Source organism: Macaca thibetana, chromosome 12 (genome assembly GCF_024542745.1).
Source record: "Macaca thibetana thibetana isolate TM-01 chromosome 12, ASM2454274v1, whole genome shotgun sequence".
Lineage (NCBI taxonomy): Eukaryota > Metazoa > Chordata > Mammalia > Primates > Cercopithecidae > Macaca > Macaca thibetana.
In genome coordinates, this window is record NC_065589.1 from 53795136 (window position 1) to 53815523 (window position 20388).

General features: G+C 33.7%; 1 protein-coding gene across 1 annotated transcript in view; it reads left to right on the plus strand.

Annotated features, from left to right (window-relative positions):
- COL5A2 (collagen type V alpha 2 chain) overlaps window positions 1–20388 on the plus strand; it is a 150462-nt gene that overhangs the window by 74839 nt on the left and 55235 nt on the right. Inside the window, exons 3-8 of the mRNA XM_050751933.1 lie at window positions 3288–3301; window positions 7399–7431; window positions 8857–8889; window positions 10286–10339; window positions 15183–15293; window positions 19058–19135. Of these exons, the coding sequence (XP_050607890.1) occupies window positions 3288–3301; window positions 7399–7431; window positions 8857–8889; window positions 10286–10339; window positions 15183–15293; window positions 19058–19135 (323 nt within the window). The remainder of the gene's footprint in view (window positions 1–3287; window positions 3302–7398; window positions 7432–8856; window positions 8890–10285; window positions 10340–15182; window positions 15294–19057; window positions 19136–20388) is intronic.

Sequence of the window (20388 nt, forward strand, 5' to 3'; positions counted from 1 at the left end):
ACATGGATTTTCTTAGAAGAGACAGAAATTTGTAAAGCAGCTAGATTCTCAAAGCAGCAAGTCCAGGTGTTTTCACAGTTTTGTCAAACAACTAAAAGGTCTTAAAAAGAAATCAGATGGTTTTAATGCTTTTAAAATCTCTTCTTGAACACTGAGACAGCAAACTTTCAAAGTTTTGCTATGAAGGAAGTATATTATTTACAGCAAAAGCAATAACAATGACACACACAAAAAACTATGAACTAATCTTACAAATATTTTTTAAAATTCTAAATAAAATATTAAGTCTATTAGCATATTAAGAGAGTAATTAGTCATGAAAAAGTAGACACAAGTGCAAAATAATCGAATATTAAGAAAGCTATTATAAAAATAATTAACAGATCTATGAATAGAAAGCATATTAATTCCTTCATAATTAAAGTAAAACTATTTGACAATGATCAGTAAATACTTTTGATAAAGATAGTTACTAACTTGGTAATAAATGATAATAACATAATACAATATTTACACCTCAACTTAAAAGTTTCATTATGCTTATACTAAAAGCATCCCTACTAAACACAAAGATAGAATGAGTATCTATTATCACCATTACCATTTAACAGTACTGAACGTGCCTGAATAAATAATTTGACATTAAAAAATGAAATCAGAGGTTTTGAAAATCTAAAAAGAGGAGCAAAAACTATCCACTTGCAGAAAATACAGTTGTATGCTTACAAACCTGTTAAATTGAGTAAAAAAAAAAAAAAAAAAAAAAAAAAAAACCTACAAAAAAAACATTTGGTAAGACACGAGAGTGCAAAATAAACAAGCAGAAATTAATAGATTTACTATGTATGAACAATTACATCATAGAAGAAATAATAAGAATAAAAATTCCTCATTTGTAATAGCAACAGATGCTTAAGGATACACAAAATGTATGAGATCTGACAAACATTTTTAAATACTGCTAATTCAAACTAAGTCTTTAAAAAACTGAATGTCATATTATGTTCTTGGTTAGAAAGACTAAACATTACACTCACATAAATTATCCATAAGTTAATTAGTGACTTTAACATGATCCCAATATAAACATAGCACACTTTCTTTGAGAATTCAACATATTGTAAATTAAAGTTTACATAAACAAGAAAGAATAATCAGGCAAATCCTTAAGAATAAGAGCAATTAAGGATGACTAGCCCTCCAAGATTTTTAAAAGGATTCATTAGTTTAAAAAAATGTGATGTAGATACCTGAATAAAATAAAATCTTGAAGTAGATCCAAATAAAATCTTGAAGTAGATACATGGTCAGATTGAATACAATAAGGACGGCATCTTCGCAGTGGAGAAAAGAAGAATTATTTCATAAACCTTGTTGGAATGGCTAGGCAATCATCTGGAAAAAAAAAATAAATTGAATAATAAAAATATATTCTACACTAGCACAAATTCTAAATAAAGCAATGATTTAAATGAGAAAAATTAAATCATAATGATTTCAAAGATAACATAGGATAATTTCTTTATAGTCTTTAAAAATATATGATTTTATTAATTCTGACTCAAAGCCCAGAAGCCATAAAAATGTACAAAAATAATGACATTTGTGTGACACAAAAAATGAGCAAAGTAGAAATGTTTGCAACTCAATTCACAAAGAATTAATATTCTTTACATATAAAGAAATGCTAGATATAAAAAAACTAATAAAAATATAGGCAAGGGAAGTTAGCTAATCATTCAAGCAAGGAAATACAAATGATTTTTCAATATATGACAAGACTGTCAAATTTTCTCATAATAAAATAAATGTGAATGAAAACTATACTGAGCTATCATGTTTTACGTATCAGATTGGCCAAAATTAAAATGTTTGATAGCATCCTGGGTATCACTGCCTATTGCCTGTAGGGAAATGTGTCCATTATTTGTGGAGCGTAAAATGGTATAATTTCTATGAAGGGACATTGGTAGTATCTGTCAAGTTACCAATGCCTATACCTTTCAACTCAAAAAGGATATTGGGGAATTTATCTTACAAATATACTTGCATGTGGCATATATATAACAATTACTCATTACAATATAAGTTAATAGCCAGCATGACCTCCATTCTAGCTTGCCCAGGAAAACCCCAAATTATATCAATTTTCTTGGCATAATAAACAATAGCTTTCACTTTCATTCTTAAAATTGTCCTGGTTAGTTGATAAAGTACATCCTAGTGATAACAAAAGATTAGAAACTATCCAAATGTCCTTAATGGGTAAAGATCAAGATTAATTAAATGGATTGCATTAGATTAATATAGTGGAATCTTATAAAAAATTAAGAAAAACAATAAAGAAACTATATACTGATAAGTAAGATCTGTAAGATTTAACGATCTATGTGATATACAGACAAGTGAAGAACAGTATGGAAAAAGTAGAAAAATGAGTCTATAATAATTTTCTTAAATATGCCAAACTAAACTTGACAACAATATACAAGAAACCAATAATAGTGGCCTCCTGTGGGGTTGGGGGTAAAGTGGAAATAGGGAAAATAGAACTGGATGGAATGAAATTTTTTAGTGTATAATTGTATACTTTTAATACCTTTTTGCTTTTGAACCATATGAATAAACAACCTTACTCATAAAATTATAAAAAGCAAAAATAGAGAATATTGATGAAATAATTCATTATAGCTTTAATAGTTAATTTAATAATTTAGTGAACTTTAAATGTCATATAAATGTTGTGAAGAATATTAATATGTTGAATTTTCCAAAAAGATGCATTTTTTGCCTTTTATGGAAGTATTGATTCAAAACCTTTTGAGTTCTGCTTACTGCTGAAGCGTGTAATCACTCTCACCGCAAATCTTTTTTTTTTTTTTTTTTTTTTTGAGACGGAGTCTCGCTCTGTCTCCCAGGCTGGAGTGCAGTGGCCAGATCTCCGCTCACTGCAAGCTCCGCCTCCCGGGTTCGCGCAATTCTCCTGCCTCAGCCTCCCGAGCAGCTGGGACTACAGGTGCCCGCCACCTCGCCCGGCTTATTTTTTTTGGTATTTTTAGTAGAGACGGGGTTTCACCGTGTTAGCCAGGATGGTCTCGATCTCCTGACCTCGTGATCCGCCCGTCTCGGCCTCCCAAAGTGCTGGGATTACAGGCTTGAGCCACTGCGCCCGGCCTCTCACCGCAATTCTGACTCCAGAAGAAATCAGTTATTGAAAGTAAATATTTAGCAGATTCTGAATAATTGTTTCTTCATAAAATAACACATTTACTCTTTTCTTTTTACAGGTAGAGGAAGAAAGGTAAGTGTTACTTTGCATTGTTTCTCTTTCACAAGCAGAGTTATATCCAATACTATCCACACAGAACTGTGCTCTGAAACATTTGAAAGCTTTTGAAAAGTACAAAGTACCATACAAATACATTGTGACAAGTATATGAGCACACTTCAGCTACTGTGTTTCCAAAGGACAGATGCCTCTAACCATTCACTTTATGGTTAATTTCTGTTTGTATATCTGTTTCTGCCAGAAAGTTGTGACATCTTTAGGGATTGACAGTGTCTTACTAACCTTTTTATTATTTGCATTTATCATTGCATAGTACATACTTTGCACGTATTAGAAGTACAATACACATTTGATGGAAGAAAGGAAAGATAGGAGGAAGGTAAGGAGGAAGGAAGAAAGGGAGGAAGGAAAGAAGGAATGAAGAATGTCAATTTGACTTCAATGGGCCTGTAGCCCCTCTCTCATTGGTTGGGAAGTAAAGATCCAGAATTAATTGAACATTTTACCAAACAGGCATTTCTTCCCCTCCTCTCCCCTCCTTCACCTTCAGAGAGCTTAAAATCTAATTCTGGACACAAGCTTTACCCTTGAAAACAGGGTAGTAGGCTGCATCCATGACCCAAGTATAGCTGGTCAGCTTGGTCACTTGCCATCAGTAAAGTAATCCTACGAAGCGAAGAGAGTTCTTTTTGCCCAAGAGTGCTCTCTGTTTTTCGGTTATCTTGAAAATAATGGCATTTGCTTCAATCCTATCCAAATGAGATGGGCACAGGTATCAAGGGAGTAGAAATGGTTACTGGTCCCAATTTCCATAAATTTTCTTTACTTTTGCACACAGTGGAACTTTAATAAACGAATTTATCAGATAACAGACAAAGCAATGCTACACTTTCATGATAAATGAGAGTGATGCTATCAAGGGGAGATCTTGGCCAGTTTTACACATTTTGTTTCAGAAGGCAATATCATAAATTTGTCTCATTTGGAATAAATTAGATATGAATAAGGCTGCAAATGCTGTCTCACATTTAATTTATTGTGAAAACGAAAATAAATGGAAACTTAGCAGATTGGTATAGGCCTTGAACAAACTTGATAGGTAGGTGAAAGATAGATGGATGGATGCATGGATGCATGGATAGACAGACAGATCGATCTATGAAACAACACAAAAACCTAACAATGAGTATTGCCATGAAATAATCAGTTTAATTCAGTTAGCAGTTACCCGACTTAGAGAGATTAACTGGTAGGCTGTGTCATTTGCTGCCTTTCTCCAAAGGTAGTGTGGGAGAGCTGGGTGAAGAATATACTCAAAGCAGCTGCCAATGTAGCAGACTGTAGTTGTGTGCCACTATCTTCATGACTCGTTTTCATTTGTCATCAGGTATCATCAGAAACACAAGAGCAAAGCAATTTATAAAAATGCAATTTGTTCTTGGTTTATATCCATATTGATATTTACTTACAACTCATTGATTGATTGATTGATTCATGTTAACTCCAACATAATTACTGAACCTTTTTTATATGGCTGTGAGGCAAATGGTGTAGATGATGCAAATGTGAGAAAAACACTATGACTGCTTCCAATGGTAATGACATTCTACAAAGCATGTCCACATGGTATTAAATGATAAGTAATTGTAATGCACATCTGGATCTGAGTACATGAACTTTATGTTTCTCAGTGGATATGAAAATTAAATTTAGTAAAACTTTAGACAAACCAGTATTCCATACAAATTAACTTTCAAAGCCTGTATTAATAAAAACAGTAGAAACAAATATTTACATTTGTGGCTTATATACAAAATAAGAAATCTATAGAATCATTAGCGAATTTATTATCAGAAACTTGTAATTGAACACTTAATCCATTTTAAATATTGTACAGCAACAGAACAGTCATATATCAAAAAGCCTACAATTTAGGTAAGACAGGTATCAGAGAGTTCTATTTCCCTACATACAAAGTAAGTATAAAGTGCATTTTGCTTGTAGGTCTCTTAGGATGGAAATTTCACAACTGTTCTTAGCAGGCTATTCCATTTTTCTCATTCTGACTGAAATAATTTGTCCTCTCTTTTTATTTGTTCTTCTAGTCTTGCTTTAGAAGGAGCATTGTTTCAGCAATGTCCTTTGTTTATTGGACACAAATTTATGTACCCTTTCTAAACAATTCAAATTCTTTCAGCATTTTGAAAAATATCTTTTATTATAGCTCTTACATGGTAAATTTTTATTATTTGTGTATTTTTTAAAATATAAAGCTCTAGAAGTTAGTGGATGTGAACATGCAGAAATAAGCCCATTTTACTTTGAAGCCCATATATGTTGATTCTTTCTTGTCCTAGGCTTTGTGTAGGTTGGCTATTAGTCCCTAGTGTTTCTATCTTGAACTTACCCTATAGAACTGCCTCCTGCTTCTGGAGAGCGCTTTCCTTCTTTTGGATTCTCAATTTATTCCTGACTTCCAGAGTATTTGCTGCTTCAACATTAGAATCAGCAAGTATGATTGAGTTATTATTAGGTCTGCCGTTAAGTCTATCATTTCACTTCACGGAGTTTTGTCAGGATAGTATTGGAAGGATACAAGATTGTGTCTTTAGTAGTACAATTTGGTGATATGGGTTAAAAAACTTAAAATGTCTTTAATCTACAAATTTAACTTCTAAAAACATATCATAAGGTATTAATAGAGATACCATGCACACATTTATGAACAAGGATATTCATTTTAATGTCATCCTTAAACTTAAAAATGAAAACAAAATTTAAGAGTAAGATAATGAGGCATTGATTAGATACTCAAAGTGCATGTAGATGGTGGAAAACTAAGAATGCCAGAACATTAATGGTGGTTATCTCCAGGGTGTAGAGTAGGATATTTAGGTTTTTTTTTTTTTTTTTTTTTTTTTGTATATTTCTTCTGTTTTCAAAATTTCCTACTATGAACAGATATTATTTTTATAATCAGATTAAAGAATAATATATATTAAAGGAGAAATAAACTAGAACTCATTCTTCTTGTTTTTTTCTACATTTAAGAGATAGTTGTTAAATTCATATTCATCCTACACAATTGCCCAGTAAAAAGCATTATTTCATAATACATTAATGGAAAGTAATACATTTTAAGAATTCATTGAATGCTTCCATGTGCTATGCTCAGCATGTAAAGTAGACTAAGACATAACCATGACTTTGAGGAGATCAAAATCTGTTGGAAGACAAATTTTGAAGTGAAGAATACAAATTAGTAAATGATTAAGTAGAAATATATAAAGCTACAATTCGTCCAATATTATTTAATCTATGTACCTGATATCACGCAATGAGGATTCAATTTCTGAGAAAAGTTGTAAGAATCAAAATAAATTCTATCTACATCTATTATATTTGTTACATCTATTATAAAAGCAATTATACTGACCTGACCCTATTTACTTACATGATAGTTTCTTATGTTGTTTTTGATTTTTTTAGTCAATTCATTTTTTTTCCTAGATTTTCTTCAGGTGTTGAGAATTATCTGAGTGGAATTATTATTTTTTCTTTCTTTTTTATTAAAGATGAGCACATGTACTCATTTTTAATGCCCTTCCATGAGTACTAAAAAAGGGTGCTAGTAGTTCAGGAATGGCATCTGATTAGATCCTGAAAACTGTATGTCATACAATAAAAGTGTGAAACTTGTATATATTAATTTATATTAATTTTGATGTATTACAATTTCTGACTTTTTTTGTGTTTTCAGTCTTTCAGTAGTTTTTCCTCTGGTGCTTCATCTTTACATCTTTTTGTTGCAACTATTTTGTGCTCTAGTCAACTCTTTGGATTTGATCTATGTAAAAACTGAAGCAAAATAGCTTTACATATTTCACACATTGGATTTTTTTAATGTCTTTCAGGTGAGCAGTAATATTTTAATGAATAATGTCTGACTAAATATCCTAAAAATTGTTAACTTTCTTTTTGCAGTTTTTTTGCATTTCTTACATAGAAATTCCCTGTGTTTACATGGCATATTCTAGGGTGGCATGTTTTTGCCCAGCAAGCCATTATATTGTGCTAATTGAATTTTTAAATTGTTTTTAATGTCATAGGGACAAAAGGGAGAACCAGGATTAGTGCCTGTTGTAAGTATATGTATAATCATTGTTTCCCTGTACCTTAAATAAACTTAGCTTATAGTATAATTGTATAGTACTGCTTATATACATACTTTCAAAAATAAATTAGTTATTTTAAAAAGAAGTTTTTAGTATAACACAAGCAAACCAGAACAGATTAGTTACTTAATACAATATTTGATATTCTGTGTTCCTGACTTTTGTAGTCCCATGACTAAAGGTAGAAAGTCAGTGTTTTAAAAAGTTAGATATATTACATGTGGATATACACTGATAGTTAATATTAGTACTAATTAGTATAGTAGTTTATTGTTCCACACTTCTGGAAATATGTCATGCCCTGATCCTGATCAAAATTCCATGTTGCATAAGAATTCCTAAGACTTCTTTAAACTTGTTAATGGATCAAGAAGTGTATTACTAAACAGGATTAAAGCTCTTCAGCTATCCTAGGTTTATTTATTTATTTATTTATTTATTTATTTGAAACAGAGTCTCGCTCTGTCACCTTCAGCTATCCTCCTAGGTTTCATTATTTTTTTTATTTTTTATTTTTTGAAACAGAGTCTTGCTCTGTCACCCAGGCTAGAGTGCAGTGGCACAATCTCAGCACACTGCAACCTCTACCTCCCAGTTTCAAGTGATTCTTGTGCCTCAGCCTCTCGAGCACCTGGGACTACAGGCGAGAGCCACCATGCCTAGCTAAATTTTGTGTTTTTAGTAAAGACGGGGTTTCACCAATTTGGCCGGGCTGGTCTTCAACTCCTGACCTCAAGTGATCCACCCACCTTAGCCTCATTCTCCTAGGTTTTAAAGGCATTATCATCAGTCTGTCAAGACAAAAAGAATATCCATGTTGATTTATTTAGCAGTGTTTATATTCTTTATTTGCCTTTAATTGGCTTGTTTTTTTTTTTTTTACAAAGATTACCTAAAAATTAAATAATTCATATTGTTTAATTTCATTTTAAAAAGCATTTATGTGTGCTTACTATGTTTTAGGTGTTAAGTGCTTTACAAATACAAATATTTATTATTTATCTTCATTACTCTATGAGGGAGGTAATTACGTAATCATCACTACCATTTTACATTTAAGTTTCCACTTAAGGTTCTTAAGAACAAAGAGGATGAGTAATTAGTCAGAAGTCACACATCTGGTAAGGGGCAGTGTCAGAATTTGAACCCAGGCCTCTTGGCTCCAGTGTTGGTGTTCTTTATCACTACTCCAGCACTGCCTCCCTATATTAGAGTTAAAATTAGATAATATCTTAAATCTTAAGGAGAGGAGGAAATGGGCATCAATTGACAACATCCATTTGTCAAAATAATTACTGTGTTTTTTTGTTGTTATTCTTATTTGTTGACTATTGACCTCTCTGAATATCTGCAGAAACTTTACCTTTACAAATTTTCTTGTTTATTGTTTAGGTAACAGGCATACGTGGTCGTCCAGGACCGGCAGTAAGTAGCTTCTCCCAATATTCATGGTACTCTTGTATTCCTTGATATACTGAAAATCTTTACACTTATTATATCCATGAGAAGATAAAAGAATTAAACAATGATGCTTGGTCTCTTAAAGCATTTTGTCTTAAACCATCTTCAAGTTAGACATTCCTTTGCAGCAGTGAATGGTAGATAAGGGGTCGTTTTATTCTGAAACTGAAGAAACACCATGTTAGTCTTGCTGTTGGTTATGTAAAAGGCAGAACACTTTATTGTTACATTTGTTAATTTTGGTTCGACTTTGTTCACTGAAATTAGGGCATAATTGTGTGTTGTTTGACTATGATTAATGATGGGCTAGTTTTATCTGCTTAATAAAATTAAATTATATATTGCAGTAGAATATGGGAAATCATACAGCCATATTTATGGCTTAGTATAAAAGACTAAGTTTTTCAAGTTTGGATTATCAGCAGTATTCATAACATATACACACACTTCATATAAATGTTAAACACATCAAATCAACTTAAATAAAATACTAAGTCAGCTTTAATGGACTCACTCTGGTTCTTCTGAAGCCCTCACTTTTAAATGATGCTATATGTTGGGTTGAGTAAATACACAATATAATCTTCATAACTCACTTTAAATCCTCTTTTAAAGAGAAACAAAGTTCCCCTGACAACATCCATTTCCCAGGGGGAAAAAAAGCCATTTTAAGATATCAGCACTATAACACCACTTTTGAAATATAATAGTCATTTGTTATTTAAGGGAAAAGTAACTGTAATTAAGAATTGGAAATTTCTAAGGGGTTTTAAACATACAAGGGAAATAATGCCATATTCTAAATAAAGTAAAAAGATGCTTGAATGTATATAAAGCAGTATTATAGTAGTCTAAGAGGCTTTCCTTTCCATTGCTTTTATCAGCAACTTGAACAGTGATGAACATTTTGGGGTATCATGTACCAATTTGATTTCATACAGTCCCTGGAATAATTGATAATTTGTGGTTTGCACATTTATGTAATTTTTCAAAATCAGAACTGTAAGTTTTTGTGCTCAGAGTTTTGTGGCAAAGGCTATACCTGGGAGAAGACAGCAAATATGATCCTTAAAAATTTGCAATTACTAGTCAAGCTAATCTGTTTAGCTCACTATGCTTCATGATGCCATAATGTACACCTAGTTCTTTATAGGTCTTTAAATTTCACTGATAAAATAAACAAGACTTCTAAGTGTACAGAACTTTTATATGCACATGGCTTTATTCTCTATAGTCTTCAACTGAACTGAATTAAGTGTGGTACTTCTGTTTTCCAATTTTCTTTTATCAAGTAAACTTTTAAAAAATTCAATAAGAAAGTATAAATTTTTGCATGCATAATCATCATTTTCTGTTTTAGGGACCTCCAGGATCACAGGGACCAAGAGGAGAGCGAGGGCCAAAAGGAAGACCTGTAAGTTGACAAGAGGGCTCCTTGTGGGGAACGTGTAGCCAGTCAGTTTACACTGTGTTCTGTGAATGCAGCAAGGAGCTGGGAGCACTCTTCCTCTTTCACCCCATTAAATGTTAGAAAAATACAATAATAATTGTATATTATCTTATTAGATAACACAAATGATATTTCCTTGTCCCTTATGAGGTCAAATCAAAATAAAGTAGAACTTAAGGAAGCATAATTAACATATCCTGAGTTTCACTCATGAGTAAGCAATGCCAAGAATGTACTGTTGAGATAAAACATCCAAGTTATGTGATCTGTGGTTGCCACAGGAATAACCAAGCTGGATATGGGAAACAATTGTTAGAGGGTAAAATTTTCTTTCAAGTGGTTGCACAACAAGTTTATTTCCCAGGTAGCACTCTGCCTTTTTCACTCAGCAGCCACTGCAGAGATATCAAAGGAGTAATTTTAAAAATCAGCAATCCCATTACCAGACAAGTGAAATACCTTTAAAATAAAATAATGACCTCAATATCCTTGAGGTAAAACATAAGGATATTATATAATATATACCAAAGGTTTTCTTTTATTACTTATCTGCACAGAATACATGTTGTTCTCAAGTGTTAGGGTTAGAATGTTTTTTCTTTTCACTTTTTTTTTTTTTTTTTTTGGAGAGAGCTTCACTCTGTCATCCAGGCTGGAGTGCAGTAGCGTGATCTCAGCTCACAGCAAGCTCTGCCTCCTGGGTTCATGCCATTCTTTTGCCTCAGTCTCCTGAGTAGCTGGGACTACAGGCACCAGCCACCACACCCAGCTAGTTTTTTGTATTTTTTAGTAGAGATGGGGTTTCACCGTGTTAGCCAGAATGGTCTTGATCTCCTGACCTCGTGATCTGCCCACCTCGGCCTCCCTACAACGTTTTTTCTTATATATCACTTCTAAAATCTAATGTCTTTCATATATTATATAACTGTATTAATTTGTATATTGCTTTCATTATCCCATGTTTCAATTAGAAAAATTTTTTGTACTGTTTTTTTCTCTAATGATATCTACTAAAACTCTCAGTAGATTTTTATCCTTTTAAATATATATTTATCCATATTTAAATGGGAGGATTAGAAGATAAGGAAACAACAGACAACTTGAAATGTATAAATGAGGATAAAATATATTTTAGATCATATGCCTAGGAACTCTTGCCACTAGTTTCATCCTTGTTACTACATTATCCTTCTACTCATTTCACCTCATATATAGTGTGATGTCAGTACTTTTTCTTAAATGGGGCTGCAGTATGGATGGTATTTGCAGGCATGTAGGTGCAAAGCAGTGCCCCAAGAGGTTGGACATATCCATATAGGTGAGCAGCAGGACTGTATTCACATTATTTTATGCCCCATTCTTCACTGTGGTTGTGTTGAGTTTCCTCACTAGTGTTGGTAGCTTAAACTCTGCTGTAGCTCTCCAGATGTCTGTCCTAGATCTAGAAAGACAGAAATAGGTAGAAAATAACATCAGTTGGGTGGAGGATGGGTGGTCATTAAAAAAAAAGATTTTGCATTGGTGTATTTGTACACTGTAAGTAATTGACAACATTGGGTCCTAAATCTACGTAGAAGTTGTGGGACCAGACTTCCAGAGTTCCTGGTTAAGATCTGACGAATCTGCTCCCCAACACTTCTCACTTATTTTCCCTATTTGACTTTGTGATGTGGTCAGTTTCGTACCTTGGTTAGGCCTGAGACAATCAATGTGAATTGGGTATAAGTGTGTGTGCATTTTGTGTGTGTGTGTCAGAAAGAGCGAGAGAGAGCGAGAGATTGAGAGAGAGAGAGAGAGAAAGGGGGGTAGATTTTTTATGAGGAATCAAGTGAGACAACCCTGGCAGATATCCAAGTAGGAAATCTCTTCCTCTGTTAATCCTAGCAAAGAGTTGTAGTGTGATACAACTCTTTCAATGCCTGCCTACATGGGTTTAAAGATATGAAATGATGTATAGCTTTGCATGAAATGATGTATATGAAATGATGGGCATGATGTAACAGAATGCCCATAGGCAGAATGTTTTGCCTCATACCTCAAGCCTTCTAGGAGCTGCTTAACTGGACTAAAATTATGGCTGTCACAATATAGGGTGGTTCTGCAATCAGAAATAGCATTCCCCCCGCCCGTGCAATTATATTACCATCAAACAGTTTAGAAGACTCACAATGTACAGCATGGTTTCTCACTGTCAACACTATTGATATTTTAGGCCAAATAATTCCATATGCATAGTAGAAAGTTTTGCAGCATTCCTGGTATCTACCCACTGGATGCCAGTTGAAACTGCCATTCCCCATACAATTGTGACAGTTAAAAATGTTTCCTGACATTGCCAAATCTAGGCAAAATAGCTCTGGACTGAGAACTACTATGTCAGTAGTCCAGTATGAGATACTACCATAAAACCTTCAGGATTAGCCAATGATTTTCACTACTGTCTTTCATCACACATCCTCAATTTTAAGTGTATTGTTCAGATAACTTCATAGTGACAAACTAGCGACCTGACAGGAGATGGACCGTCAATGATGGGCTAAGTTCTAGTTGCATGTGACCCTTAACCACTATTAGTATGTTTCCTGATCTGTAAAATGGGAAATATACTAGATCTTAACATCTATAACGTGTGTGTGTGTGTGTGTGTGTGTGTGTGTGTGTGTGTGTGTATGTGTCTCAGAGAGAAAGAGAGAGACAGAGAAACGAGAGAAATGAAGTTCTTGACAGTTCCTGGTCATTCGTCTTTTCTCCTTGTGGATGTTTAAACATCGCCATCTAGTGGCAACCTCGAAGTACTTTTTTATTGTAGGTTACTGCGGAGATAATGGAAATGGAAGGGAAGGATAATAAATGTAACATTTACCTTAATATAAGAATTATGTAATTCAGCTCACTTGAAGATATAAAAAAGATACTTTTAATGAGCTCCCAAATTCTAATTTGCTTTTGGTATTTACCAGTAAACATTCTTGTGTTCACTTAATTTCAGATAATTTTTATAAAAGTTTTTATTAATTTTAATCCTAATTTGTACAACAGTAAATTTCATAAGCTATTTAGAGGGGATTCCATGGAGGCATATAATAAATCATGAATCAATGAAAACAATCTTAGGATCAGACTTTGAAACATGATTGTTAATTACAGAAGAATGGAGAAAGTCACAATCTCTTTGGAGGACTAATGAATATTTCACAAACTTGTCTCCACTCCTGTTGACGCTAAACGTAGTTTTGTGTGTGTCTCTTTGAAAATCTCATTGGGCGCAGAGATTATACATTAGTTCACTTTGTGTATGTAATAATATCTGGTTATTAATTAGCAATTGAACATTGCAAGAACAGATTCAGAGTTTTCTACACAAGGCTGTATGAATAAACCAGACTATTATTTTGTCTATGCTGCCTTATACATATCCAGTTCATGTTACGCACATTCGTATGATCCAGGAGTCCTACAGAACAACTGAAATCAGCCTGTTTTGTATAATGAAGTGTGAAGTAAATTGATAGTAGCTTAGGAGTCAGAAAAGTTTTGATTTTTAAAATCTAAGAATATTTTTCTAAGATATCATTTTTTAATATAAGTTTTTAAGGCTAGGTATTCTGCTTCTATTTAATAGATAAATTTGCTTATTTATCCCACTACTGCAAGAAATAAATATGTCTATATATGTTTAAATATATTAAAATAATTAAATTTCTGAATAGCTATGATGCCACCCTCCCTAAAACCATCATATACAAACGGCCGCCTCTGCCACCTGAGCTTGTCCTATGTTTGCTCCCTCTGCACTATCAGCTCCCATTTGAATTGCTTACTCTGGGCCCATAGGTATTCTCATGTTTAATCATGGGAGTTCTTTTTTTTTAATTATTAAACTTCATTTACCATATTTCCCTTGATCCCTGCTTAAAATTATAAAAAGCATATTGTCTTATGACTTTTTTGTCCTTTCTTTTTAAAGCCTGTCAAGATTCTTTAGGGTTAAGAAGCCAGAAAATACTTAACTAGCCTTGTGGGAATGATGAGGTTAGAGGACGGAGCATTTCCAGAACTGAGGACGTGGCTGTTCCCCAAGCTGCCTTCAGAATGTGGGTTAGGAGAAGGGTGGAATTTGGCAGCTAGAAATCATTGCTCACTTCTCTGAGAACTTAGACTTGGCTGGGTCACAGTGCCTTTGCCTCTAATTTCTCAATGGTCTAGTCTTCCTGTGGGGGTAGAAAGGAAAATAAAGGGTGCCAGGCTTAAAGTATTAAAGAGGACTGAAAGGTAACAATACAATATGCATGTACTGAGTGTCTAGTATGTACCAGGAACTATGCAAAGAGTTAAACAATTAGATAGAAAATTTCTACAAACTCCAATCAAGGGGTTCTTGAATTTTGGGGGGAAGGGAGAAGTTAAGCAGACATGTACATAGTTACTGTAATTTTACTGACAGACAAGTGAATTTATAATTGTTGATCAAATACCCTTGCATGGCAAAAACTCAATCAAATAAGGAAGTTCACTCTAGAATAGGGTTGAACTGAAAAATTTAAAAATAATTATTCTAGGAATGCTGATTTCTGGGTATTTAACACACTAAATAAAGTTCTTACCCAGACCATATCTGAATGGTAGAAGTTCAGACCTATGCTAAAATCAGCAGTGATGTGGCTGATGAAATTACTCTAAGTGGCTAGATTGCCATTTATTATTAAAATAATAAACACTCCCTTGCCATTAAGAAGTCTGTGCCTTTAGCTTTCTACTAAGTGTATATTTGGCAGTGGGTTCTAATTTTAACTGGCTTGTTTTCCAGGGTCCTCGTGGACCTCAGGGAATTGATGGAGAACCAGGTGTTCCTGGTCAACCTGGTGCTCCAGGACCTCCTGGACATCCGTCCCACCCAGGACCCGATGGCATGAGCAGGGTGAGTTGTGTGCATTGTTCAATGTCATGTACAGATCATGTTTTAAATTATTGATATATTGTTAGGATTTTAAATCGTCTCAGTTCAGATATTGACACTTGACTGTAAGAGCAGTTAAATAAGGTCAACACTGCTATGGACAATAAAACTAATAAACCCACAGGGAATTGTTGGAAAAATTTGAAGAAGTATTTTCTAAAGTACTACTTCAAATTGTTTGTATTTCTCAATGTCAGGCCTGGATTTCATGAGCTTTGTTTTTTCTACTGATTCTAAAGAACCACTGCTTTTTCCCCCTTTAAATGAAATGAGAGATTTATCTGTCCTATTCTCTAGGCTAAGAATGCCAACAAAATCTGCTCCATATCCTCCACAAGAGAGGATGACACATCCATGATGAGGGATATGAGAAGGCCATTGAGTTGACGCTAAAAATGACACCTAATTATTTCTCCAATTTTAGTTTTTTTACTTGAAGTAAAGTCAAACAAAATGTCTTTCAATACCTACTTCTTTGAATTGTTAGTGGCAGACATAGGGGATTTATAAGTACAGGCATACCATGGAAATATTGTGGGTTCAGTTCCAAACCACCTCAATAAAGTGAAATACTACAGTAAAATGAGTTGTGTGAATTTTTTTTTGTTTCTCAGTGCATATAAACTTACATTTTTCCACAATGTAGTCTGTTATAAAGTGTGTGATAGCATTATGTCTAAAAAACAAGGTATATTCTTTAATTAAAAATACCTTATTGTTAAAAGTTGCTAATAATCATCTGATCCTTGAGGAAGCCATAATCTTTTTGCTGATGGGGTGTTTTGCTTTGATGCTGATATTTGCTGACTAATAAGGGTGGTATTGCTGAAGGCTGGAGTTGCTATGGTAATTAAAAAAATAAGACAACAATGAAGTTTGCCATATCAAAATCCTTTGTTGTTATTTCAACAATATTCACAGTATCTTCATCAGGAATAGATTGCATCTTGAGAAACTACTTTCTTTGCTTATTCATAAGAAGCAAGTCCTCATCTGTCAAATTTTTATCATGCGATTACAAAAATTAAGCAACATCTTCAGGCTCTACTTATAATTCTAGTTCTGTTGCTATTGCCATTATATCTGCAATTACTTCCCCCATTGCAGTCTTCAACCACTAAAATTCATTCGTGAAGGCTGGAATCAACTTCTTCCAAACTTCTGTTGAGGCTGATATTTTGACCAATCAATCAAGAATGTTCTTAATGGCACCTAGAATGATGAATACTTTCCAGAAGATTCTCAATTTATTTTGACCATTATATTCTTAAGTAATAAGATTTAAAAGTTGAAATTTATTTTGATCCATGGGCTTCAAAATGGTTTTTGTATTAGCAGGCATGAAAATGACATTAATATCCTTGTGTATCTCCATCAGAGCTCTTATGTGACCTAGTGCATTGTCACTGAGCAGTAATATTTTGAAAGGAATCCTTTGTTTCTGAGCAATAGGTCTCAATAGTGGGCTTGAAATATTCAGTAAACAATGCTGTAAAGGCTGCAAACAGATGTGCTGTTATCAAGGCCTTGTTGTTCCATTTATAGGGTACAGGCAGAGTTGTTTAATCATAATTCCTAAGCATGCTAGGATTTCCATAATAAGAAATAAACCCTGGTCTTAGCTTAAAGTCACCAGCTACATTAACCCCTAACAAGAGAGTAAGCCTGTTCTTGGAAGCTTTGAAGCCATTGACTATTTCTCTCTAAAAACGGGAGTCCTAGATGACATCTTCTTCCAATAGAAGACTGTTTTGTATACATTGAAAATCTATTGTCGAGTGTAGCCACGTTCATCAATGATGTTAACTTGATCTTCTGGATAACTTGCTGCAGTGTCTACATCAGCATTTGCTGCTTCACTTTGCACTTTTATATTATGGAGATGGCTTTTTTCCTTAAACCTCATAAACCAACATTTTCTAGCTTCCAACTTTTCTTCTGCCACTTGCTTGCTTCTTTCAGCCTTCACAGAATTGAAGAGGGTTAGGGCCTTGCTCTGGATTCGATTTTGGGCAAGATAATGTTGTGGCTCATTTGATCTTCTATCCAGACTACTAAACCTTTCTCCATATTAGCATTAAGGCTGTTTTACTTTCTTATTATTTGTGTTTACTGAAGTCGTACTTCTAATTTTCCTTAAGAACTTTTCCTTTGTGTTCATAAGTTGGATGACTGTTTGGTGCAAGAGGTCTAGCTTTGGCCTATCTTGGGTTTCAACATGCCTTCCTTACTAGACCATTTCTAGCTTACGATGTAAAGGGAAAGATGTGAGACTCTTTCTTTCACTGTTGTGTCTCAGGGAATAAGTAGGCCCATGTAGAGGAAGAGAGATGGGGAACATCTGGTTGGTAGAAGAACACACACAGTATTTATTGATCAAGTTTACTGTCTTGTATGAGCATGATTCAAGGCACCCAAAACAATTGCTTTAGTAACATCAAAGATCACTGAACACAGATCATCATAAGAGATATAAGAACAATAAAGATATTAAAGTATTATGAGAACTAACAAAATGTGACACAGAGACACAGAGTAAACACATGCTGTTGCAAAAATGGCACCAGTTGTCTTGCTTGGTGCAGGGTTGCCACAAGACTTGAATTTGTAATAAACATAATATTGGTAAAGCACAGTAAAATGAGGCATGCCTGTAGATTGAGACCTTAGCAAAGATACATAGGAAGCCTGAATATGATTTTTGCTTTACAAAAGTTCATACACATTTTTTTCAACAGATTGTAGAAGAAATTGCCAATTTATTTATAAACAGCACACACATTCTTTCCCACCAAAATTTGGAAACTAATGTGACTACTAAAATGTATATGAACAATTTTGGTCAGTTTGATTACTAGGGTTTTTTAATTGTGAAAGAGAGTAGGTCAAACTGTTTCCGATCTTGGAACAGTCAGGGATTAATTAAAAGGACTATAAAAGTTTTATCGGCCGGGCGCGGTGGCTCACGCCTGTAATCCCAGCACTTTGGGAGGCCGAGACGGGAGGATCATGAGGTCAGGAGATCGAGACCATCCTGGCTAACACGTGAAACCCCGTCTCTACTAAAAAAAAAAAAATACAAAAAAAAGTAGGCGGGCGCCTGTAGTCCCAGCTACTCGGGAGGCTGAGGCAGGAGAATGGCGTAAACCCGGGAGGCGGAGCTTGCATTGAGCTGAGATCCGGCCACTACACTCCAGCCTGGGCGACACAGCGAGACTCTGTCTCAAAAAAAAAAAGTTTTATCAACTTACGTAAATATAATTTAAAGTTTACTGGGCATTGAACAAACAAAGAATATCATCCAAAAATAGTCCAAAATGGAATCTGGAATCTTTAGGACAAATGTTCTAAAGGCATCTTTTAGGTTTTGTTTAGATGTTTGGCGTGTCTAACTGTGGGAAGAAATCAGTTAAAGAGACTTAAACCTGCAATCAATTAGACTGGCTAGTGATTATCAGAACAACCCATGTTTTTATCAAGTATCAGACATTTGCCACGTTGCAGAAATTGCTCTGGAGCAACATACTTATAAAATACTCTGGGAAAGAATGGTCAATCAAAGGCAGAAACAATCAAAACAACTTAAGTCTTTTTCCAAGCTCTAAAATCAAACAGTTAGAATGGCTGTTAGAAGAGGCATTCTATAAGAATTCTTTATCCATATGAAAAGGATGTTTATGTATGTCTTTTACTGTAGAAATAATGTCAACACATTGCTTTTACAGCCGTTTTCAGCTCAAATGGCTGGGTTGGATGAAAAATCTGGACTTGGGAGTCAAGTAGGACTAATGCCTGGCTCTGTGGTAAGCATAAATTTTACTGATCATTGAAGTACTTCAGTGAAAAAATTATTTTAAATACAGAATCTTGAGTTAACTAGTCAAAGAATAACATGCATCTTCTTAAACACACTCATTCATTCATTCATTCATTTAATTTATTTACTCTACTGTGTGCCAGTTAAAAGCCCGGCATGTTTCATTCATAATTATGCAAACTTTTTGCTGACATTAATAAAGGTCTATCTGTATATTTTATTTAATATTGGAAGAAAATAAAGGAGTTTAAGACATATAACCACAATCACAATAATAAAACCTATAGATTTATTAATAGAAAACAAAACTATTTTATGGTGCTGTTAGAAACAGTGGTTTGGTAAAACTTTGAAATGAGATGTTTTGCTATTTTCATTTTTATTATTTTCTACTTAATATCCTCTGGCTGCCTTATTCCAACAGCTCTGTGGTTTCCTGGCTGGGTCTTCTCAACATTCTTATCCTCTTTTGAATTTCTTCAACATCAGAAAGACTCCCATTTTTTTTCTGGATATTTGGAGCAATGCAATTTTATTGACTAAATTAACACTTTTAAAACCAACTCTCCATATTTTATTGCTCATAACATAATTCAAAATAATTCCAGGTTAATAGAATTTCAGGCAATAAGAAGTGCAAAATCAGACCTCATAGATAACCACCCCTACTATCCATCCTTAAGGCCAGCATTATGAGCATTTTAAATATTATTTGTATATTTTTAAAGTTACTAGTAATATGGCATCATTTAGTGATTCTTTTGGGATTTTTTTTTGAGTTGCATGTTTTTATCCATTTGGAGTTTAAATTACATATGTAATTTTAAATGGAGCTTTTCTTACTACATGTTCCATTCAAAATAAAAATTTAAAATTTTGCCATAAGAATAAATTTGATTTTAATTTATTCTACTTTTTTAAAGTATGATATTTAAAAATAGTAATAGACATATAATAATCAATGTTCTAAAATCTCATTTTTGTTTTCTCTAATAGACATATAATAACAAATGTTCTAAAATCGCATTTTTGTTTTCTTCCTTTTGTTATGCCTCAGTGGAACGATTTCATGTTTAAATGAGGAAAGCCTGTGTGGATAGTTTCAATCAATGTTGTGAAAGAAAGAAATCACCCAGGAAACTCAGTGCCCCAGATCATTTTCAACTCATATTTAATATAATCTAGTCATTATTGTTGATGTTTCATCTACCTTTAATTCAACTTATTTAAGCTATAAGA